The sequence below is a fragment of the Oreochromis aureus genome, linkage group 18 (genome assembly GCF_013358895.1).
Source record: "Oreochromis aureus strain Israel breed Guangdong linkage group 18, ZZ_aureus, whole genome shotgun sequence".
Lineage (NCBI taxonomy): Eukaryota > Metazoa > Chordata > Actinopteri > Cichliformes > Cichlidae > Oreochromis > Oreochromis aureus.
Window position 1 is genome coordinate 34,275,229 of NC_052959.1, and position 24,953 is coordinate 34,300,181.

General features: G+C 39.3%; 1 protein-coding gene across 2 annotated transcripts; it reads left to right on the plus strand.

Moving 5' to 3' along the window:
* Window positions 1–152: 152 nt before the first annotated feature.
* LOC116314957 lies at window positions 153–24,953 on the plus strand. 2 transcript variants are annotated; one of them, XM_039602122.1, is made up of 4 exons: window positions 153–192; window positions 4,299–4,406; window positions 7,209–7,321; window positions 20,848–24,953. In XM_039602122.1, the coding sequence occupies exons 3-4, from the start codon at window positions 7,222–7,224 to the stop codon at window positions 24,525–24,527; spliced, it is 3,780 nt and encodes a 1,259-aa protein (XP_039458056.1). In that variant the 5' UTR covers window positions 153–192; window positions 4,299–4,406; window positions 7,209–7,221; the 3' UTR covers window positions 24,528–24,953. The 2 variants fall into 2 exon arrangements, with proteins under 2 accessions (XP_039458056.1, XP_039458057.1); XM_039602123.1 differs by lacking the exon at window positions 153–192 and adding an exon at window positions 194–216.

Sequence of the window (24,953 nt, forward strand, 5' to 3'; positions counted from 1 at the left end):
AAAATGGCGGATGGGGCCAAAATCCTTTCCACGCCCACCCCCGTGACATCACGCTCCAAAGCCCTATACTGGAGTCACACCAATTCCGAGAAATCAGCCCATCTTCCCTCTGTGCATTTCCTAACAACCACCACTGGGTGTGGTGTATATTTGTCAGACGCCAGAAGTATCTCAGAGACTGAACTCCTGCCTGTAAGTACGCTCAGTGATTTTCAGGTACCTAATTTAAAAAACTCTCAAATTCTTGAAGCCAATAATTTTTCCCAATTTAACAAAAACGTTGTTTTGTAGATGTTTTTATGATGAACGCATAATTTTCATTTTCGTTCTTTAAAACGTCACTTATCTTTATATAATACATGTGACAACGTTCTTCAGTCTCAAACGGAACCTTCATCTTTAAAAAATAATTTTAATTGTTGTGGTGAAAAGAATTTTTTGGTGCTAAAATTAGAGAACTACCTGGTTTAGACAATCGCAGAGCAATAGATATAAATACGATGTGTACCTGAGTTTTTCTTAATTTTCCTGGGTGGGTCTGTAGTCCTCGTCCTCGGTGTTAAAGAAAACACGCCATCCAATCCGCCGCTTAGCTTTGTTAATAATTTTCTAATCACGTTTCACGTAACCGGAGGATTCTAGGACTGTTGTCTCCTATGAGTAAAAAAGAAAATGACTCACTGGGCACAAAGTGCATAAAGCAAAGGTTTTTTGACGTTTATTTCTCTGTTATCCGACACAAAACAGGACTTTCATTTCTAACGGTGTGGTATTGTTGCGGAAAATTCGCGTGCGTATCGTGGTAAATCCATCACATTTACATAGATGGGAATCTTATGACTGCTTTGATGAGAACGCATTGGTCGTACAGCCCTCTGTATATACTGATTTTAAAAGAAGAAGGGGTGTTAACCATTGACATATTCCTGCCATCAAATTGAAATATAATATTTTCAAATGTAATATTTTCCTAAGTTTTCTATTGACGACAGAACAGGATGGAATGAAAACAGGTTTCCTTTCCAGTTTTTGTTGATGTCATGATGTTACAGTCTCTCACACAGAGACTGGTTTTGTCTTTCATGAGTCTTGCTGTGTCAGAAAGAAGGTGCAGAGGTGATTTCATGAAAGAAATCAGTGATGCACATTTAAAACACACGTTAACTGAAATACAGCAAAGGTTCAAACTGTTCTGATGATGCAGGGACGTCGCTTTACTTATAAAGTGTCTGCTTATTTTTATTTGCATGAAGGTGTATCTGATATCCCCGAGTTGGAATATTTATGACGTCACTAAAAAGTGATTGATCACTTGCAGTATTATGATGATCCAGGAACACCAACACGAGGATATCACATGATGCAGAGAATGAAGCCTTTCAGGATGTGGCGCTGATGATTTGGTGAAAAATTACTCTGTTAGTCTTTGCAGTAATTTCCATATCTTAGTAGTGCAAAATCAACAGTAAAAAACTCTAAAGGATGTTAGCAGTTTAGTACTGTAATTTGCATGTCATTGTGGGAAAATTCCATGAGATTACATTATTTTTACGGTAACTCACTGTGCTCATGGAAACAGCTGTAAAATACAGCAAATGTAACAATTGGTGATGTTACTGAGATTATACTATTACACCATCCGGATTTCTGTTGTTTTCTACTGTAAATCTAAGAGTAATTACTTAAATCCTCATTCAGAGTGTATTACTATAAAATGCAATTCATTGTGAGAGTATTATGACATATAAACTACAATATACAGCATCATTTTTAACTTAAGGAGTAAGTTGCAGTTACACTAAAATGGAATTTCTTGAATTGAACCTCATATATTAATAAATGTATTTGTTACAAAGTAACAAATACATATCAAGTCAGTATTTTTTCTTATAACAGAAAACAGTTGAAACCTTTAATTTTCTTACTAAAAATCATTTACCTTCATCAGCTTTTTCAAATAATCTCACTTTGTCAAATCTATATAAATAAAACTGAATTAAATTGAAAAAATTGAATTGAACCTTCTGTGAATGGTACTCATGGCCACTGAAAACACAACAGAGTCAACTGTTACTAACTAACTACTACTAACCCCAAGTTGCTCTCTGATGCATCCATCAGAGTATGAATGTGTGTGTGAATGTTAGTTAAGAAGCACTAGCTAACAACTTAGGAAAAAGTGCTTGTGCAAATGGGTGTGATTAGATGAATCTACGAGTTCTGTAAAGCTTTGAGTGCACATGATAGAGTAGAAAAGCGCTATAAAAGAACCAGTCCATTTTCCATTTATTAAATCTCATCTTTAAGGTCTCCACATCCACAGGCAGTGTTAGACCCAGATCTGCCTTCTAAGTTCTCTGCTGTTTTTCTGCAGTTTGAGCCTGGAAATTTGTTAGTCTTAAAGGAAGTAATCGACCATTTAAGATACTTGTAATACTGATGAAATTGGATATCTCTGTCCCACTGCAGTCTTTGCTTAACCAGTCTTTAACGTCATGTAGACCAGGGGTGTCAAACTCAAATACACAGTCGGGCAAATTTGGCCCGCAGGCCAGAGTTTGACACCTATGATGTAGACCAGGGGTCCCCAATCCCAGTCCACGAGGGCCGGTGTCCCTGCAGGTTTTAGATCTCACCCTGGGTCAACACACCTGAATCACATGATTAGTTCATTACCAGGCCTCTGGAGAACTTCAAGACATGAGAAGGTAATTTATCCATTTAAATCAGCTGTGATGGATCAAGGACACATCTAAAACCTGCAGGGACACCGGCCCTCGTGGACTGGGATTGGGGACCCCTGATGTAGACAGTTAACACAGACCTTTCTCACCCTAAATGAAAATAAGACTGAAGTTATTGTTTTTGGAAGTGATGCCCCTCTGGAAAAGCTAACTGATACGCTCGGTCGTCTTGCTTGTCATCACGTCCACACTGTAAGAAATCTCAGAGTGTTTTTAGATAGCTCTTTCAAATTAGATGTTTACTAGGTCTTTAGGTCCTCCTAAAGTCCTAGTAAAACATTTATGACTTCATCACCTCCAGACTGGACTACTGCAATTCTCTCTACTTTGGTCTTTAACACTCATCTCTCCATCACTTGCAGTTCGCCCAAAATGCTGCTGCATGTCTTCTAACAGGTGTTAGAAAGTATGAACTCATCACTCCAGTTTTAGCAAATTTACACTGGCTCCCTGTAAAATATTGGATTGATTTTAAGATTCTTTTACTTACTTTCAAAGTTTTAAATGATATGGCGAGCAGTTACTTAAGCAAATTCCTCAACATATATAACCACAATAGAGCACTGAGATCTTAGTACAGCCCAATAGAGGAGATGGGGCCTTCACAGTTGCAGCGCCTAGACTCTGGAATATCTTGCTACTCAATATTCGTACTTAAGAGTCTATACAGCGTTTCAAATCACGTCTTAAAACTCACTTTTTTATGCTGGCTTTTAATTCAAGTTTGAGTTCCATCAGGTTTGTTTTATGTTCGTTTTGTTTTTATGTTAAATATGTTGTCATTGAAGAAACTGTTTTTACCAGAGACCTGACTGCAAGTGGACTGCATCAAATTTATTATTCTGAATATTTCCAGTTTTGTTTTTGGAGGAACTAATAAATCTGCAGCTTTCACCAGAGAAGCTTCTGTAACTTGTCATTAACAGCTCTGTGGGAGTCACGGTGGTGGAACGATATCGCAGATGTTCAGTTTGAGAATTGTTACAAACCAACAGGATACACATGCAGCCCATGCAATAATGTTACTTTAAAATGTTTTCACCTCAAAGGGCTGAGGGAAGCTCAATAGGTAGCAATTTTATATGAATCATTTTCTGAAGCAGTTGAAACTTAGTAAGAACTGAAATATATTTAAGAATTTATTCTACAATACTTTATAAGTAAATACTTCACACATATAATTTAATTGGTGTTCCTTAAATACAGCCTTAGTAACATGAATAACCTCAACTTGCTCTCACAGATTTATTTGTGTCCATCGTTGTTAGAGCACTTCCATGTTTTCTAACATGTGGAAGGTCCTGAGTGTGAAACCAGCAGGTCTTTAATACTGGATGCAATACTGTGATAGAAGCATGTCGAATAATTCAGTAGCAGCAGTCAAAACATGAGAAACTCCTAAATGTACTGAATCAAGTTCACTTGGTGTTTTCAGTTTTCTGGGCTTTTTCTCTTTAGTACACCAACAAATCAAGAACTAAACTGATTATAAAGCTTCAAATAAGCTGTTCTGCTTGTAAATTTTTTTTCTCTGGTTTTCCCTCCTGGTTAAAGCTGCAGCATAAAGCTCAGACTATTTCTGAGAAATCACAGTGCTTCCTGACCTTCCCAAAGGAACAATAGCTGGGTGGAGTGTGTTCCTGTCAGAGACTTCATTCTGCTGTGAGTATGTGGTTTGACTTGATTTGTTTGTTTTGTGGTGAGGCAGACGTCTAACAGTGTGCAGATCTGATCAGGTGTGAAGTTGGTCCTGTCTTCTAAGGAGCTGTCTTCTTGTAGTCATTTTCTGACAGCCTCCACTGCCTCCATGGTGGGTATGCAAGTGAAGAGAGAGACTACAGCAAAGTCCTTTTGTCCCTCTTTGGGGGGAAACTCCCTCTGGGTTTAAATCTGGGACTCTCCACCAGTTGACCTTAGAACTGAAGAAGCTTCTTGGATGAGATGAAAATTCTTCAAGCAACTTAAAGAAGTCCAGACACTTTTCTTTGCAAGCTCCTTTGACTACGATGACCTGGATGACTGAGAACCTTCACAGACATATTTTATTTGTCATATGCAAGTTAGCACAGGGTCAACATTGCAATGAAATCTATTTGACGAGCACCAGACAGTAACTCAGCAGTGTAGTAAGTAAAAAACAGTAAGAGCAAAATTTTTATAAAATATAGTAAAAAGAAAAAAAGTTAACAGGAAATACACACACACACTTGTGAATAGATAAAGGAAATCTTAAATAGGAACTGAACAGGACAAAATTTTGAGTGGCAGTTCTTACAGTATTGCACGGAGTAAGGTTTTTATTTGTTTAAATACTAATGAGAATGAAGTGACCAGTGCTGTCAGCGTTGATCTCGTCAAAATGACGTTAACGCCATAACCACATTAACGCTGCAAATCTCCGTTAGCTCGTAAATGCGTTAGCGCCGTGCAGCCCTACACATGGGGCTATCCACATCAACTCGCTTACGGAGATTCGCCGCGTTAATGCGGTTATGGCGTTGACATCATTTTGACGAGATCAACGCTGACAGCAATAGTTTATACACCAGATGGTCTGATTGTTGGGTTTTCTCTGTGGTCTTTACTGTACAATGTAAAGCACTTTGAAGTAACTGTTGCTGTGATTTGGTCCCATATAAAATAAACTCAATTTTATTAAAAATATTTAGATTAACAGGTTTCTGGAAATGACCTGTTGCCAACGTACGATACTCATGAAGAAAAACTACTACAAAACGAAACTCTGCATGTTTAGAAGCATTTCAAATGAAGTTTTGCAGTAGCTGTGGATCAATAAAGAGTTTTAATGCCTGAACCTGTAGCTGTATGCTCTCCAGTGGATCCACAGCTGTGCAGGATCACCATCTACTGATGTAATAAGGTTTTACCTTAGTATGTAAATGTGTAAGAGGTATTATTGACTGTTATAAACAAAACAGTTTGTTTCCATAAAACTGAACATGCAGCATTTTATAACCTACTACACTGTCACTGTCTCACCCAGGAGGTGCCAGAGGTGGAACTATTCCAGATGTTGTCAGTTATAGTAATGAGTACGGATGGGTACCGGTATGGCACCGGATCTGACATAAACGGTAGTAACCAGACCGAAAAGCAGCGCACATTTCGGTACTTTTTTCTCCTGAGCTGTGATACGCTTTGGATTCTAGCCAATCATTTTACGTTTCCAAGGATAGTAGGCGGGCCCAAGTACGTATGTTCTTTTAGAGCAGAGCTACAGATTAAAAACACCCAAGGCGAAGCGATCAAAAGTCTGGCTGTACTTCACAGCAAAAGATGCAAACTCAGCAGCCTCCAACAAGAGCTTTAAGCTGATACTGTGATACTGTCAAAGGAGGTAACACCTTGAATCTGATGAAACACCTGGAAACACATAGCATTTTTTTAAAAGCCGAGAAATGCGCCGTGTTTGATAGCTTGCTGCGAGACCTCACACCGTGCACATCTACTGCGGGTGTGGTGCCTGTTATCGGACCCGGAGTTAGCAACATCCCCCAAAACCCCGAAGAGTAGAGTCCTGGCCCCTAGCCCTGTCAGTGAAATGATGACGGATGATGATGGCAGCAGCAGCCGTTCTTCTCTGCGTGAGTACCTTAATGTTGTTCGTGTGTAATTAACGTTGAGTAGGCTAACCACATTATTACATTAATGCATGTAAGGTGAACTAGCAAACACCGTCGTAGTTACATGCGGCTGTCTTCTTGTTTGATGGCAGATACTCCCTTCACCCAGGCCAAAAAGGCTAAAATGACCAAAGAAAAAGTGGAAAACAGTTAAACATGAGAGGTTTTTGGACAAGTTTGTGGTTTTTTTCCCATTGTTTAAGCACTGCTTCCAGCCAAGAGTGAGACCATATATGCCCTGTAGCTGCAGAAAAGGCTAACATTGTTATCTTACACCCACACACACACACACACACAGTAGTAGATTCATTTATAGGTAAGAGTTTAATCATATTTTGCTTGTAACTGCAAGTTGTGCCTGCAAAAGAACAGTTTGTGCAGAACGTGTGCCTGATGTTCCAGAGAGATAAGCGAGAGCGTCCGGCGGTGACAGGAAGACACCTGTGATGGAGACGAGGCGAGGTTCTTTTCAAACTGTGTCAAAAGTCGTTAACAGATGTTTGTGGTTTTGGATTGACGTATGCAAGTATTGTATCTGCTTTATGCGTGAAGGGGCGTTGTATTACCCCGACCATATAAAACCTTTGTCTTGAGTATTGTTCGAGAGATCTACCGCTGATGTTTTGCAGGGGTACATCTCCCACGCATGTGTCATTAAAATCATCATTTGACCTTACCTCTTTGGACCAAGAGTTGTTATTTTAAATTCTCTCCAGTATCCCTCCTTTAATATTTTGAACCTTAACATGAGTATAAAAACAAACAGCTGGACAGCAGAAGAATCAGAAAAACATCCTCAAACTTTTTTTATGTTTTCCAGGTTAGACTGAAGGATGGACAGTACATCAGGCAGTGCGATGGAGGTGGCAGCGCTTGGTCGGCCTTTCAGCGTGGGGATGCTGTACGACTGTCGCAGTGACGCACTCGTCCCTGGTAAGAATTCACATGTAAATATTCTTGATGCATCACAAACTTTCATTTTTTAAAGCCAGTCGACTGTAGAATATATAATAATAATATAATAATAATGCATTTTATTTGTGAGTGCCTTTCAGAAACCCAAGGTCACCTTACAAAAGAACTAAATTAATAAAAGTAACAGTAGTCATAAAATACGTAAAATAAGTTAAAATTACAAAACAGAGCTTGACAACAGATAAAATCAGCATTAAAGCAAATAAGCCAGTTCAAACAGATGTGTTTTGAGCTGTGTCTTAAATACGGAGAGGGAGTCAATATTTCTTAGTGCAGGAGGAAGAGAGTTCCAGAGCCGGGGAGCAGAGCGACTGAAAGCTCTGTTCCTCACAGTCATGAACAGTAACAGAACCCTAACAGTAAGATGAATAGCAGATGATGATCTGAGAAGGCGGGAAACAGTGATGATATGAAGCAGGTCAGACAAATATGAAGGAGCAGATTTATGGATACACTTGTATGTAAGAAGTAAAATTTTAAAATTTATTCTGGCTTCTATGGGCAACTAGTGAAGCTGCTGAAGAACTGGGGTAATATGAGCTCTTAACGGAGTACGAGTTATGACCCGAGCTGCAGAATTTTGAATAAGTTGGAGTTTATGAAGGGACCTTTTAGGGAGACCAAATAGGAGGGAATTACAGTAATCAATACGGGACGTAATAAGACTATGGACAAGGATAGCAGCAGCATGGGGAGTAAGGAAGGGACGGAGTCGGTTAATATTACGTAAGTGGAAGTAAGCAGACCGGGTTATGTAATTAATGTGAGACTGGAATGAAAGAGTATTATCAAGTATGACGCCCAAACTCTTAACCTGAGGGGAGGGAAGGGTGGGAGAATTTTCAATGTTAATGGAAAAACTGTGGGATTTGGTTAAGATAGATGGTGTACCAACAAGTAAAACTTCAGTTTTATTACTGTTGAGTTTGAGAAAATTGGAGGAGAACCAGGATCTAATCTCAATAAGACAGTTTGAGAGGAAGGTAGGTGGGAGGGATGAATTGGGTTTAGAAGAAAGGTAGAGCTGGGTGTCATCGGCATAACAGTGACAATTTATATGATATTTTCGGAATATATGAACAAGAGACAGCAAATAAATAATGAATAAAAGAGGCCCTAATACTGAACCCTGGGGCACACCAGCAGAAACAGGATAGAGACTTGAAGAGTGTGATTTAAATTGGATAAACTGAGTGCGGTCTGAGAGATAGGAGGTAAACCAGGTAAGTGGGGTATGACTAATACCAATGGAAGCTAACCAGTTCAGGAGAATATTGTGAGAAATGGTATCAAATGCCGCACTAAGATCAAGAAGGATGAGGATGGATAGGAGACCAGAATCGGCTGCCATCAGAATGTCATTGGTAATCCTTAACAGAGCAGTTTCTGTGCTATGATTGGGGCGGAAACCAGATTGAAATTGTTCATAGAGGTTATGGTCATTGAGATGTAAATGAAGCTGGGAGGCGACAACTTTTTCAAGAATTTTTGAAATAAAGGGGAGATTTGATATAGGGCGAAGATTATCAAAGTTATTGGGGTCTGCACCAGGCTTTTTGAGAATTGGGATAACAGAAGCCTTTTTCAGTGCTTCAGGAACAATTCCAGTGTTAAGGGAGAAATGAATAATATTGGTTATGAGAGGTGCTAACGAGGGAAGACAGTCTTTAACTAACACAGTAGGGAGAGGGTCAAGTTGACAGGTGGATGACTTAGATTTTTTAATGAGATTAGATACATCAGTTATGGAGGGAAGAGTAAAGCTTGAAAATAACTGACAGGAAGACAGTGGGGGAACCAGGAAGTCTACTTCAGAGTCAGGAACTCCTAAAGATTTAAGTTGACGGTGAATGTCTGAGATTTTACAAGTGAAAAAAGAGATAAGAGAATTGCAAAAATCAACAGAATACATGTGGGAGGGGAATGTGTCTGGAGGTGTTGTAATTTTACTGAACAATGAATAGAGGGACCTGGAGTTGCAGTCCTTATAGAACAAAACATGATCGTTGTACATTTCTTTATGTACAGTAAGTCCGGTTTTCTTGAATAGACGTTCGAGTTGGCGTCCTTTAGCTTTAAGATGATGCAGGTCGGAGGTAAACCATGGAGCTGAACGGGAAAATGAGACAGTTCGATGTTTAAGGGGAGCAAATATGTTAAGAAGGTTATGAAGGTTCACATTATAATGACAAACGAGTTCATGAGGGGTTGAGGAGCTGTGGATAGATGGAAGGTCATGGACGGCAGATGAAAAAACAGCTGGGTTGATATTACTAATTTTCCTAAAAGTGATATTACGAGAGATACAGGTTTTGGAAGCGGTTATGTTTGCATCAAAAGAAATAAACATATGATCAGACTGGGGAAACAATGTGGCTTTACAATGGGTGGGGGTAATGCCAGAACAACAGACCAAATCCAGGATATGACCTTTGGAATGGGTAGGAAATTTTATGTACTGTAGAAGCCCAAAACCTTCCAGGCAGGAGGTAAAATCTCTGGAAAGAGGGATTTTATCATTGTCCATATTAGGGGTGGGCGATATAAACGATATACGATAGAAACGATATAAATTTGGCCAACGATAGAGATTTTGACTATACCGCTCTATCGCGATAGCGCATGTTGATGATGTCATCAAGCTGCGCCTGTTTTGGTTGAAAGCATCGCAGCGGCTACAACCATTATCATCTGCAAATTATGCCGGGCGACAGTCACAGCAAAGAGATGAAGCACTTTTGAAATATGGGGAAAACCAAAAACTGCGCTTCCTCCACTTCCCTACCATTGATTCATTAATGTTGAATTCTCTCGCAGCTGTTCTATTCCCATGTTGTTGCAGTATATTAATAACTAACCTCGTATTGTAGATGAATAATCTCAGTTGTTCTCCTGACTGAAGTTTGGCCCGTGTATAGCATCCTGCTATACGATTGCATTTGTCCCTGACTACCAGAACCCCTCACGTTAACTTTTATCGAGTGGAAAGAAAAATTGGCGTTCATCCTCCAGCTTCACTGTGCTAATGTTATGCTAACATAGCTGTGTCGCTAGCAATCACGTAGCACAACATTATATACCAGGTATTCCAACTTCAGTAACCCTGCAAACGTCACTGCTGTTTAGTTTTCTGTCTTCATTTATGTTGGAAGTGATAGCAGAGCTGTACCTTTTAATTAGTTTCAAAAATCTCTCAGTCAGAACATGGTATGTCATGTTTAGGTGGAAACTAGCGAGCTAACTTCCTGCTAACTTCTAACTCCGTTAAATTTAATAAATTCTATTTTCATGGATGCCTGGATGTTAAACTTAATTGTTACACCTGGTAAAGCAGCAACGCTGATCATTTTATTAAAGATGGAAGAATTTAGACTGTTTTTAACTCTCAGTTTTCGTTTGACTTTGGGACCTGAAAGGGACGGAGTTTTGGACCCAGATTACTCCGCGAAGCTCCTCACTACGGCAGCCATAATGCTCTGACATCAAAACATTTTTTAACAGATTTCTGCACGCCAAAATTGGTTCGAGGTCAGTAAGCACAACCAGAATTCATACATAAGGCACACTCTCGATTTTTGAGAAAATTAAAGGATTTTAAGTGCGCCTTATAGTGGGGAAAATACGTTATACAGAAGAAAAGAATATATCGCGATATATATCATTACCGCACGTGCTTCAAATTATATCGCGATATGGATTTTAGGCCATATCGCCCAGCCCTAGTCCATATGAATATTGAAGTCACCGGCAATGATCAGATTTGGAGAAAGTACAGAGAAATGAGTGAGAAGAGCAGAAAATTCATTTAAAAACTCCTTATTTGGCTTAGATGGCCAATAAACAGTACATATGATGGTGGGGGTAAATCCAGGGAGCTGTAGTGCAATGTATTCAAATGAATGGGAGGGAGGGGCAGAGACAGGGAGAACTTTCCAGTGCTTCCGGTGAATTATCGCGAGACCTCCGCCCCTCCCCGAGATGCGAGGTTGACAGGTGTAAACAAACTCAGATGGAGTGGAGTCATTGAGAGAAACAAAGTCATTGGGCTGTTGCCATGTTTCAGTCAAGCAAAGAAAGTTCAACTTACGATCACAGAGGAGATCATGGACGAGATGTCCCTTACCAATGAGAGAGTGGATGTTTAATAGACCGAAGTTGATGCTGGAGTTGCCATGCCTGACAGTAGGCTTAGTTGATCTAGCCAGGTGGGCCAGCACACTGTGGTCAACAGCCCGGTCAGTCTTGCAGGGAGGACGACGAGTTTTTGACCAGATGGAAGATATTGAGTTAGTGTCACTGATGTTGAACTTCCGCCAAAGCCCTCGGTGGATATACCTGCGGCGGGGCTGGAAGGCGATGTCCGGGTAGAAGTATAGAGCCACAGGTGGAGAGATAGCCAGGCAAAAACGGAGCCGCAAAAGATCCGTCGCAGAGAACTGGAGAAGAGCTGTCGCCGGGTGATGAATGATGGATAAAAAAACCCAGGTGAGCACGAGCCACACCAACACCCTGTGGATCCGCATCTTAATCAGGGCCGAGCACTTAACACAAACGGAGGGACCGAACAACCAGCTGACAGCTGCAGCGCAAGCAATAGAAGCCCGCAAATAATGCGAAAACAAGTCAAAACAGGGTTGCGCCTTAGATACTTGATTCAAATTGTCGTCAGCAACTGAAAAAAAGCGTTCACTCGACCGGAAGTCTGATTGATTGATTGATTGATTGAATCTTTATTTTGAACATGTTAAAAAAGTACAACAACATAGAATTCAAAGAGACAAATAAACAAAGCAAAACAAAAGGAAAACGAGCAACCACAACTACAAATAACTTTCATGTTCAAAAAGGAGCAGGAAGAAGCATAAGCTTATTTAATCCCACCCCTTTTCCACTATGTAGTAATCAATAGACTACAGAAATACCTCCTTGCAATTACATTATATGTTATGTGTATTTTTTTTTAATTAATTTATATATACATATATATACACATACATACACATACACATATATACATATACACATATACACACATACATATGTATATATATATATATATACACACATGTACATACATATATATATACATACATATGTTTCTATATATCCATACCTACGTATATACACATACACACATATACACATTTTCAATAACCCCAGTAACACCTCAAAGGATACACAACCTACAGATATACAGTTAAGCCCATAATTATTCATACCCCTGCCAAATATTGACTTAAAGTTACTTTTGTTCAATATGCAAGTTCTTTGAGCAGAAATGACACAGGTGTCTCCCCAAAGATAATAAGACGATGTACAAGAGGCATCATTGTGGAAAAAATATTTCTCAGGTTTTATTTATATTTTAGCAAAAGTATCATGTCCAGAATTATTCATACCCTTCTCAATAATCAATAGAAAAAGCCTTTATTGGCTATTACAGCAATCAAACGCTTCCTATAATTGCAGACCAGCTTTTTGCACGTCTCCACAGGCATTTTGCCCATTCATCTTTAGCAATGAGCTCCAAATCTTTCAGGTTGAGGGTCTTCTTGCCATCACCCTGATCTTTAGCTCCCTCCACAGATTCTCAATTGGATTCAAGTCAGGACTCTGGCTAGGCCACTGCAAAACGTTACTGGTGTTGTCTGCTAACCATTTCTTCACCACGTTTGCTATATGTTTTGGGTCATTGTCGTGCTAAAATGTCCACTGGTTCCCAAGGCCAAGTTTTTCTGCAGACTGCCTGATGTTGTTGTTGAGAATCTTCATGTATTGCTCTTTTTCATGGTGCTGTTTACTGTGATTAGGTTCCCTGGTCCATTGGCTAAAAACACCCCAAAGCATTAGGTTCCCACCACCATGTTTGACAGTGGGGATGGTGTTCTTTGGGTTGAAGGCTTCTCCATTTTATGCCAAATGATCACAATGATGCCAACATCATTGTGACCAAATAATTCAATTTTTGTTTCATCTGACCATAACACTGAAGACCAGAAACCTTCTTCTTTGTCCAGATGAGCATTTGCAAAGGCCAAATGAGCTTTTGCATGCCTTAGAAGTGCCTGGAGAAGTGGCGTTTTCCTTGGTCTGCATCCATGGAACCCAACAGTGTCCGTTGGACTGTCTGCCTTGAGACATTGCCACCAGCAGAGCCCAGATTCACCAGAATGGCCTTGGTGGTGATCCTTGGATTCTTTTTCACCTCTTTCACTATTCTCCTGGCCAGCACAGGTTTCACTTTTGGCTTCTGACAACGTCCTCTGAGATTTTCCACAGTGTGGAACATCTTGTATTTTTTAATAATACTTTGCACTGTAGCCACTGGAACTTGAAAACATTTGGATATGGCCTTGTAGCCCATTCCTCACTTGTGAGCAGCCACAATGCACAGCCGCAGGTCCTCACTGAGTTCCTTTGTCTTAGCCATGACTGTCCACAGACCACCTGTTGAGTTGATCAAAACAGCTATTTCCAATTAATCAGGGTAATTGGGATGCTTTAGAACAGCTTTGACTATTTGGAATGGATGGAACTTTGGATTTTCCCAGAGACTGTGACAGTTTGTAAAGGGTATGAATAATTCTGGACATGATACTTTTTGCTCAAATGTAAATAAAAGCTGAGAAATATTTTTTTTCCACAATGATGCGTCTTGTACATCATCTTATTATCTTTTGTGAGACGCCTGTGTCATTTCCAGTCAAAAAATAACTTGCTAGTTGAATAAAAGTAACTTTAAGTCAAAATTTGCCAGGGGTATGAATAATTTTGGGCTTAACTGTATATACCCATACCAACATACCCGTGCACCCGCACACACATGAAAATATTGGACAAGAACAGCCTATCAAATCTCTGCCTCCTCCCTGTACCCTGTAAAAACCATATCCTTAAACCGCTTTTTAAACTGCACCATGCTCGGACGTTGCTTCATATCTTTACTTAGTCTGTTCCACAGCTTCACTCCACACACAGAGATGCAAAAACGTTTTAATGTTGTGCGGATACAAGGATGTTTTAAATTTAATTCCCCCCTCAAATTGTATCCCCGTTCCCTTTTAGAAAACAGTTTTAGAATATTGTCAGGAAGCAGGTTATTTATTGCTTTATACATAATTTGTGCAGTGAGAAAATGAACCAGATCTGTGAATTTTAGAAGTTTTGATTTTAAGAATAGTGCATTTGTATGATCTCTGTAACCAGTTTTATGGATTATCCTTATGGCCCTTTTTTGTAATATAAAGATTGATGATAGCGAACATTTGTAAGTATTGCCCCAAACCTCTGCACAGTAATGCAAATATGGTGCAATCAGGGAACAATAGAGAATGTGGAGGGATTTGTGGTCCAGAATGTGTTTTACTTTACACAAGATTGAAACACTTCTTGAAATTTTGTTATGTATATGATTTATATGAGACTTCCAGTTTAATTTATCATCTATAATCACACCAAGAAACACCACAAGCAATGTCCAAGCATGATGAGGAATGGACACCCAGCTTCACAAATTGTTTCCTGTCACTTAAATAATTTTTCACCCAGTGCAGTACAACCCCCCTGATCCCATACCGTTCTAGTTTATTAATTAATATGTCATGATTGATTGTGTCAAATGCTTTCTTGAGATCCAGAAATAGTCCAGCTGCATACTGTTTCTGATCTATAGCATTTGTAATCTCCTCAATTGATTCGATTAATGCCAGAGATGTTGATCTTTTTGATCTGAATCCATACTGACTGTCAGAGAGTAATTTATATTTATCTAAGAATTTGTCTAATCGTTTATTAAACATGTTTTCTAGGATTTTGGAGAATTGTGGTAGTAAAGAAACAGGCCTGTAATTTGTGAAGTGGTGTCTATCCTCAGTTTTATACAACGGCACAACTTTAGCTATTTTCATTTTGTTTGGAACTTTTCCCGTCTGAAATGATAAGTTGCAAATATATGTTAGAGGTCCTACAATTCCTTCTATGACCTTCTTGATGATTTTCATGTCAATATCATTACAATCAGTAGATGTTTTATATTTACACATGTGTACAGTGTCAATTATTTCTTTTTCCTCCACTGATGTGAGGAACATTGAGTTAGGGTTCCTGTCAATCAGGCATTCACTACAGTCTACTGATGGCAGTGACTCAGGAATTTGTTCAGCCAGATTTGGTCCAATATTTACAAAATAATGATTGAAGCTGTTGACCACATCAGCAGTGTTTTTCATAATATTGCCGTTGTCAATAAAAAATTGAGGATAACTTTGTTGTCCAGAACTATTTTTAATGATACCGTTTAAAACATCCCATATTCCCTTCATATTATGTTTATTGTTGTTCAATGTTTCACTATAATACTCCTTTCTACATACACGTATAATATTGGTCAACTTATTTTTGTATTTTTTATATTTATTTTCAGCATCTTTTGTTCTTTGTTTTAGGAATTCCCTATAGAGTGTATTTTTCTTTTTACATGCATTTTGTAAACCCTTAGTGATCCATGGTCTATCTGAATATTTGTGCTTTCTGTTGTATTTTATTGTTGGACAGTTTTTATCGTACAATTCCATGAATATTTTTAAAAATATGCCATATGCAATATCAATATCAGTTTCTTTGTACACATTGTCCCAGTCCTGATTTAATAGATCGTTCTTAAGTGCATTCATAGTTTCTTCTGTCCTTACTCGTCTGTATCTCAGTTGTTCTTCATGCTGATTTCTCTTATAATTAGTGTCATAAACTGCAAAAACTGGTAGGTGATCACTGATGTCATTAATTAATAATCCGCTCACGATGTTGTTTTCCATATTGTTGGTGAAAATATTGTCAAGTAAGGTGGCACAATGTGGTGTAATTCTGCTAGGCCTGGTTATTTTAGGATGTAAACTCAAACTGTACATAGTGTTTAGGAATTCATCGGTCATTTTATGCTTTTTCGGATTCAACAGGTCAATATTAAAATCACCACAGATGAACATAACTTTTTGATGTGTTTTAGAGAATATTTCTTCTATGACTAAGTCATTAAATACTTGAATACTAGAGCCAGGTGTTCTATATATACAGCTAATTATTATCTTTTTCCTTATAAATTTCAATTGTTATGCATTCTAATAAATTATCAATCGCAGTTGTCATACTTTCCACCACCTTGTAATTTAGGTTTTTATCCACATACACAGCTACTCCTCCTCCACTTTTGTTCCTTCTATTTACAAAATTCACATCATATCCCTCCAGTCCAAAGTCCAGTCCTTTCTCAGCATTGATCCATGTTTCAGAAATGGCAATAATTCCAAATGGATTTGTCAACTCATTTAGATATTCCTTTATATTGTTGAAGCTGGCATACAGACTTCTGCTATTAAAATGGATTATTGATAATTTATTTTCCGTGTTGATGGTGTGTTTAAACTGTTCATCAGTGAAGTAGCAGCAGTTATTGCTGATGTTGTAGAAGAAATTATTTTCCGGGTCTATATCCTTTTCTAAGTCTAGAACATTATGGTCTGTGTATCGAAATGTTCTCAGTTCCAGATTATCATAAACAGAATTCCAATGAGTTATATTGATATTGTTGCCGGATGCAGATGAAGTTCTTTTAGACTGTGCCATGTGTTGTGTTGTGTGTCACGTCACGTGTGTATTCATACCTCCAGTGTAAGTTGAACCTCAGTATTTGTCCAGCTCCTCCATATTTCTGATGACCAACACTTTGGCTTGTTCCGGTGTTCCATTGAGTTTAATGAATACTTTACAGTTGGTGGTCCATGTATTTTGAATTTTTCCCTGTTTCTTCAAGTAACGTGCTTTCCTGGCGATGTCCGCATTTCTTTTTGTCAGATGTTCATTCATGAAGACATCGGATCCTTTCAGTTTCTTCCCTTGTTTTAACAGTGCTGTTTTGTGTTTTCTGTTTGCAAATCTCACAATGATGGCTGGTTTGTCACTGTCATTTTTTCGGGGTAGAGGATGGCAAGCCTCAATGTTGTTATAATCCACTTCCACACCTTTGGACCGTAGAAAGGTAACCACTTGAAGCTCCGTCGAGCTGACATCTTCCTCTCCTGGCCCTCCTACATTGTCAGCGGCGACCGCCCGGGCGTATGACCGGGGTTTGATGCGAAGCCCCGTGATGATGACATCGTTTATCCGGGTGTACTGCTCCAAATCCGCTACTCTGTTCTCCAGGTACGCCAGCCGCCGATCCTTCTCGGCGTTCTGGATGCGGAGAGCCTTAACTTCCTCGACCAGGTCCAGGATGGCTTTCATCTGCAGTTTGACAGCAGAAATCTCCTCTGTCATAAACTCCAGCGACTTCTTAATATCGTCGCCTTCCTCGGCTGACAGAACTTTTTTCGGGCCCATGCTGAGAGACGCTCTTGTAGCGTTGCCGTGACGACCCGCTAGCTAGTTTGACACTAGCGTCCTTCGTCTAAAATATTCCAGGAGCGATGATTTAAATTAAGCAATGTTCACCGAGGTTTGTACTCATGCGCTACTCACTGGTTCTGGTCCGAAATCAACAGCAATCAAAAGCACCGAAAACTATGAAAAAAAAAAAACTAGTTCAAAACTAGCTCGAGAAGCAGTGTGTGTGTGCGTATATATATATACTTCCAGTATATATATACTGTCCAGGAGTTAAGTTAATTGTCTTTATTTAAGTTCCACAGAAGAATTGGTTACATCAGTGCTTGCCAGGCTTGATGTAAATGCAGTGCAGCCATACGTGAACTTATAGTTGTAGAAGATACAGTACATGTGACTACGAGCATGGTTTTCTGGAAACAAAAACAGGCAATTCTGTAATTAGTAGAGTCAAAGATAACTAAGAAACAATCACAACACATCATCTACTCAACACAGCAGTATTTTACAATGTCCACAAGGGGTCACTGTAGACCATAAAGACCATAAGCTGAAGCAGCAGACATGAGCCCAAACAGGTTCCCATCACTCCAGCCTTTCTGCCAGTAAAAGTAGCCACGCCCCTAACTCCAGTATCAGATACATGATATAGAATAATTCACCCTGTAGTTGTTTTGAAGGGAGACTCTATCCACGGGGACCAAACTTTTTTATAACAGGTTGTAAACATGATATTAATGCAGTAAAGTTGGACATATACAGTATATATATCCAAGTTTCAGCTCTACAGGTTACCTCGTGGTTTTAACTGCACCCAGTTTCAGTTCAGTTTCAGTTTTATTTGTCATATGCAAGTTAGCACAGGGTCAACATTGCAATGAAATGTTTTTGACGAGCAGAAGACAGTCACTCAGCAGCATGGTACAGTAGAAGAAAATAAAATAAAAAATAAAATAATAAAAAAATAAATAGAAAAATAGTAAAGAGCAAAATATTAGAGAGACATAGTAAAAGAGAAAAGATGACTAAATATATATGTATATATAACTATATGTACACTAGTGATTAAATAAAGAAAATCTTGAAAAGGAATATGACGGGGGGCAGATGGGATATTGCACAGGAATGAGGAGCAGTACAAACAAAAGTTGTGTTAAAGTGATCTGGACTGTTCCTTTGTCTTGCTAATTTTTCATTTTTATTTTTATAATTCTCAAGGAACGTTCAAACTGAGCCTGCAAACAGAATTAAAACCTGCTGCTTGCTCAAAGTTGTTGGATTCTAGCAGCTTAGTGTTTGAAATCCTGTGAAAACAGCCAAGGTTTTTTTATTCCTGCTTCTAACTTCTATTTATGCCTTTTTGTGAAAGAAAAAAAAAAAAAAAACAAGCTCTAAGTAGCTGCTGTAATCAATGTGCAACTAACAGGGCCTAAAGATAACATAAGGATAAGAACATCTTCCCCGATCCTCATGAGTAAAGTCAATCACTATTAAAACAAGTTGGCAGCCATGATGCAACACCTGGAACACCTCTTAGAGCGCTTTTCCATTTGTAGCTACTCAGATTGGCTTAGTCGACTGAGTCTTTACGATTTTATCATTAGCTGGTAATACCTGGTACCAGATACTTTTTAGTACCTACTGCATGTCACTGATTGGGTGATCAGTGACATGCAGTCTTTTGACAGTGGTGTGCAGCACTTACGTGGAGTTATATACAGTACCAATGGATAATTACCAAGGTAATGAGTAATTTGGGCTAGTATCAGAAGGTTAAGAACGACTCTTAGAGCTCTGGTATGTGAATGGTAGAGAAACCAGACAAAACACATTTGCGTGGCTTAAAAGTGCTTTAGTGGGGTTAAGCCTTTTAGAAGAATTTTGTAACCACACAGTATTACAACAGGTTTAACAGAACTTCAAGTATAAAATTCTCCCCCAAAGTAGCAAAAAAATAGAATAAAATAAAGTTGTGCACAAGTAAAAGAATTAGTTTTTTTTAAGTCCAAATGGTACCGGTGGGGCCCATGACAAACGGGTGTATTGCAATAGAGTTTGTCCGATGAGGACTGTGTGTGTGATTGTCTTTCCTACCGCACTACTTGTACAGTAGAGGATTGTAGTCCATCAATGTGCAAATGAGCGTGCGTGTGTATGTATATCGTCTCCTAGGATCTTGGGTTGGCTCGCCATCCAGTGAACACTGGAACACTCTGGGTTCTGGAATCGCTGACCTGGTCTTTGGATTCGTCCCATATAAAAACCTGACCGCCTTCGAGTGGATGCTCAGCATTTACGTGAAGCCACAGCTCAGTAAACCTTCCGGTTTTGCTCTGCCCTCGATAACAAAGTTTTAGTCCGCCTGCTCTGTTCGGCTGTAGAAGCAAGAGACTGCAAACTTGGGAGCTGGCACTAAGGAGGGACAAGAGCTGCATAGAGCTTCACCGATTGGCTGACATGCGAGGAGTGGAGTAAAACAATAGGCTCTCATCAGAGCTCATCAACCCTCTGAGAAAACTTAACCCTTGTTTACCCAGAACAAATATATAAATCTGTCCCTTTTTTGTTTAAATAAATATATTGATCTTGTTCCACTTTCATTAACAGGGACAGTAAGAATAGAAACAATGAACATTAAATGTTTTACTTTTTCTTCTCTTTTGTTTGAGATGATTTTAGGAACTGGGTTACAGGCGTCACTAAATTAGTTATTAGAAAGTTTCCCTCACGAAAATCCAAACTACCATTTTTGATATTATTACTGTCATTATCTTAAATACTGAAAACTCAGGTGCAGAGCCTGAACTCTTCATCTGAAAGAACTCAGTTAATCTGGTTCATCCAGACAAACAAAAGATTTGTGCTTGTTTTACTATTTTTATTTCATTTTGGTGAATATCACAAAAAGAGATGAAAAAACAAAACAAGGAAAGTCATGAAAAAAATCAACAGCAAAAGTTTGAGAAGTTTGCTCATAGAAAGAGACCGCTCTGTTTATTTATTTTAAAATGTACATTTTTATATCATTTTTTAACATTTATTTTAGAGTGTCTGATTTAATTGATGGAGTCCTGGTAGAAATATTTTTCCTGCTTGTTCTTTTGCAGGATTGACTCTGTGGGATCGTGATGACCTGATGAACGATATAGCAGAAAGACCGCAGGCCTCTAATGATTTTGAAATTGTTGCATCTGAATCAATTTCTGGCAAATCTTCAGCTCTAAATGTTGAAGCTTCACTGAAGGCAAGTTTCTTGGGTGGACTGGTTCAGGTTGATGGATCTGCCAAATATCTGAATGATAGTAAATCTTCCAGAAATCAGGCCAGAGTGACACTGAAGTACAAGGCAACCACAAAGTTCCAGCAGCTGTCCATGAATCATCTTGGAATAGGAAATATGAAGTATCCATATGTTTTTGATCAAGGCTTAGCAACACATGTAGTCACAGCTATTCTTTATGGAGCACAAGCTTTCTTTGTGTTTGACCGTGAGGTTTCTGAACATGAAGATCATCAAGATGTTCAGGGCAACTTGAAGATGATCATCAAGAAGATTCCCTTACTTTCTATAGAGGGTGAAGGTTCCCTGAAGATGGAAGAGAAGGACAAAGAAAGTGTTGATAAATTCTCCTGCAGGTTTTATGGAGACTTTTGTCTTCCAAAACCACCAACAACTTTTCAAGGTGCAGTAGAAGCCTACCAAAGCCTGCCAGGATTACTGGGAGACAAAGGAGACAAAGCTGTACCAGTGAAGGTCTGGCTGCTGCCACTGACAGCTTTAGATTCTTCTGCTGCTAAACTCGTCCGTGAGATCAGTATAGGATTAGTTCAAGAAGCACAGAGAGTCCTGGAGGACTTCAGTGAGCTGGAAATGAGGTCCAATGATGTACTGGGAACCAGCACTGCACAGCAGTTCCAACAGATTGGTAAAAAAATTAAAACTTTTAAAGAAATGTGCTCTGAGTTCAAGCTGGAATTCCAACAAACTTTGGCCAAGAAACTTCCATCAATCCGAGGAGGAGGAGAAGAGGAAGCTGAGCTTGCAGAGATCCTGAAGAAGAGACATTCTTCACCTTTCAACAGCAAAAACCTGAACGAGTGGATGGACTGTAAAGAGAGAGAAATCTACACATTAATGTCTTTTACCAGGATGATGAAAAACGCCAAAATCATCTCGTCTCAAAATGATCTGTACAAGGAAAGTCTCAGTGCAGAGCATGTTGTGTGTTTTGTTTTCACCTCTCTGGGAAAGGATGAACCGTACCTCTCAGCTTTATCAAGATACTTAAGAGGAGAAACCAACCCAGACCTTCAAGATCCTCACACTCATGATGTAGAGAAGGAACAATGGTACGCCTCAAAAGAAGTAACAGCTGAAACGAGGAGAAAAGCAAAACTCTTCAGTGATTTTGCAGAGGCCAACAAGGAGAAGAAGAACATGAAGTTCCTGACAGTGGGTTTAACTAATGAGACACAGGAAGGTTCCAGCATCTACCTTTATGAAGGTGGATTTGCTGTCAGTGAGAACTTTGAGCCTCCTTCAAAGCCTGAAACTGTGACAGCAGCTGACAGAAACCACAACAGTGTGACACTGAAGATTTCTCCACCCAGATTTGGAGCAGAGAACATCACCTCCTACTCTGTTGAGTACTGTGTCAGTGGAGAGGATGGATGGCAGCAGAAGGCAGAAGCAAAGGCTGAAGAAGTCACAGTGAGAGATCTGAAGCCAAACACAGAGTATGTGTTCAGATGCAGAGCAGTGACCTCAGCAGGTGTCGGGCCGGATAATCAAGTTTCTATTAAAACCTTACCCTGCAGCCCTCCTGGAAAACCACGAGTTGAATCAAATTCATCTGAGATATCAGTGAGCTGGGAGAAACCTGCTGAGCTCGGAGAGGATGTGCAGATATTGAGCTACATGGTGAAATACGCAAAAACAGATAACAATTCAACACTAAATGACCTCGAGTGGACTCAAACAATTTCAGCAGGTGAAAAGGTGATCCTTTCAGGTCTTCAGACAGATACAGAATATGCAGTCAGGGTCAGATGTGACTGTGGTTCAGCTGGAAAAAGCAAAGAAAGCATCACTGTTAAAGTCTACACAACATTTAACCGCCTTGCAGAACTTCTCAGGATTAAAAGTGAAAAGATCAAATCTGATTCCCCCTCAGTTTACAAACTGCCTCTGACAGAAGAACACATGAACATAGATGGATGCAGGAAGTTTAACTTTGGAGAAGAAACTGAGAGGCAGAATCGTACAATAATGCTTCTTGGAGCGACTGGATCAGGAAAGTCCACTCTGATCGATGGAATGATCAACTACATTGTTGGTGTAGAGTGGGAGGACAGTTTCAGGTTTAAATTCATTAATGAGGATCAGTCAACATCACGAGCTCACAGTCAGACCTCTGAAGTCACTGTTTACAAAATCAACCACCAGGATGGATTTAAAATCCCGTTCTCTCTGACCATCATTGACACTCCAGGCTTTGGAGATACAAGAGGCATAGAAAGAGACCGAGAGATCACAGAGCAGCTACGTAATCTCTTCTCTGCTCAGGGTGGTGTCACTGACATTGATGCTGTGTGTTTTGTAGCACCAGCTGCTCAAGTGAGATCCACAACACAGAAATATGTGTTTGATTCAGTTTTCTCAATCTTTGGCAAAGATGTGGCAGAAAACATCAGGATCCTGGTGACATTTGCAGACGGTCAGAGACCTCCAGTTCTAGAGGCGATCAATGCTGCAGGCGTCCCATGTCCTAAAACAAAAGACGGGCTGCCGGTTCACTTCAAGTTCAATAATTCAGCCTTGTTTGCAGAAAACACATGTGTCAAAAAATGCACAGATGATGCTGTTGATGACAATTACAATGACGATGAAGAACAATATAATCATGATGAATATAATGCTGATATTAGCTTTAATGAGATGTTTTGGAACATGGGGACAAAAAGTATGGAGATATTTTTTGCTGCTCTGAATGTGATTCAAACTAAAAGCTTGACACTGACACAGGAGGTCCTCAGAGAAAGAAAGCAGCTCGAGGATTCAGTGGAAGATTTGCAGGAGCAGATTAAACTTGGATTAGCCAGGTATGAAGAGTTAAAAAACACAAGAGAAAAACTTGATGAACACAGGGAAGAAATCAACAGAAATAATAACCCTGAGTTTACAGTCGCTGTCATGAAGCCTTATAAAGATCATATTTCTGGTACAGGAAACTTCCTCATCAACTGTCAGCAGTGTCATGTCACCTGTTACTATCCCTCCTCCACATCCAGGGATTCAGAGAAAGAAGGCTGTGAAGAAGCTGCATCACATGGATTCTGCACCGAGTGTCCAGGCAAATGTCACATTAATGTCCATTTTTTACAGAAGTACAAATGGGAGTATCGGGAGGTTAGAGAGAAACAAACAGTGAAAGAGCTGAAAGAAAAATATCCAAAAACCAACAAAGATGAGACAGTTGTTGGAGGACTGACATCAAAGCTGATGCATGAAGAGCGTCATCTGCGAAATGAGGTGAAGAGACTACTGCAGAGATCTGCTCGGTGTCTGGACAGACTTAGAGAGATATCAGTGAAGCCAAAACCTCTCTCCACTGAAGAGTACATCAAGCTGCTTATTAACGGAGAAGAATCAGAGACCAAACAAGGCTGGGAGGAACGAGTTAAAGCCCTGAGAGACATGGAAGGAAGGGATATTTTATATCTTGGTAAAAATAAACGACTTTTTATGTCACGTCGAAAATTAGTTTCAGCTCTGTATGAACACTGAATCCTGCATGTGCTGAAATAGGAAAGTGAACTAATACAAATTCAGCTGTTCTCCTAAAATAGTAAAACATACTGACAGCACAAACATGAAAATTGGATCAAATTCCTTCACAATAAGAGTCTGTGATTTTCCCAAGTAGATTTCCACAAACACAATTAATTCGTCCTAAAGTTAAAAAAAAGATCAAATATAAACACTGCAAAGTTTAAGAATAGTGAAAGAGTATAAAGAGTTATTTACAGCACTGTATATTTTCTTATCAGTGGGCAAAAAGGAGATGATGGAAAATTAAAAGTATGGACAGAAAATTACATTTGCAAATGTTTACATGATAAAAATATCTACAGTAAGCAACAGGGCTGGGTATCGTCACTGATTTCTAGAATCGATTTGATTCGCTTTGAAGCGGAAAATTTTGCCTCAGAC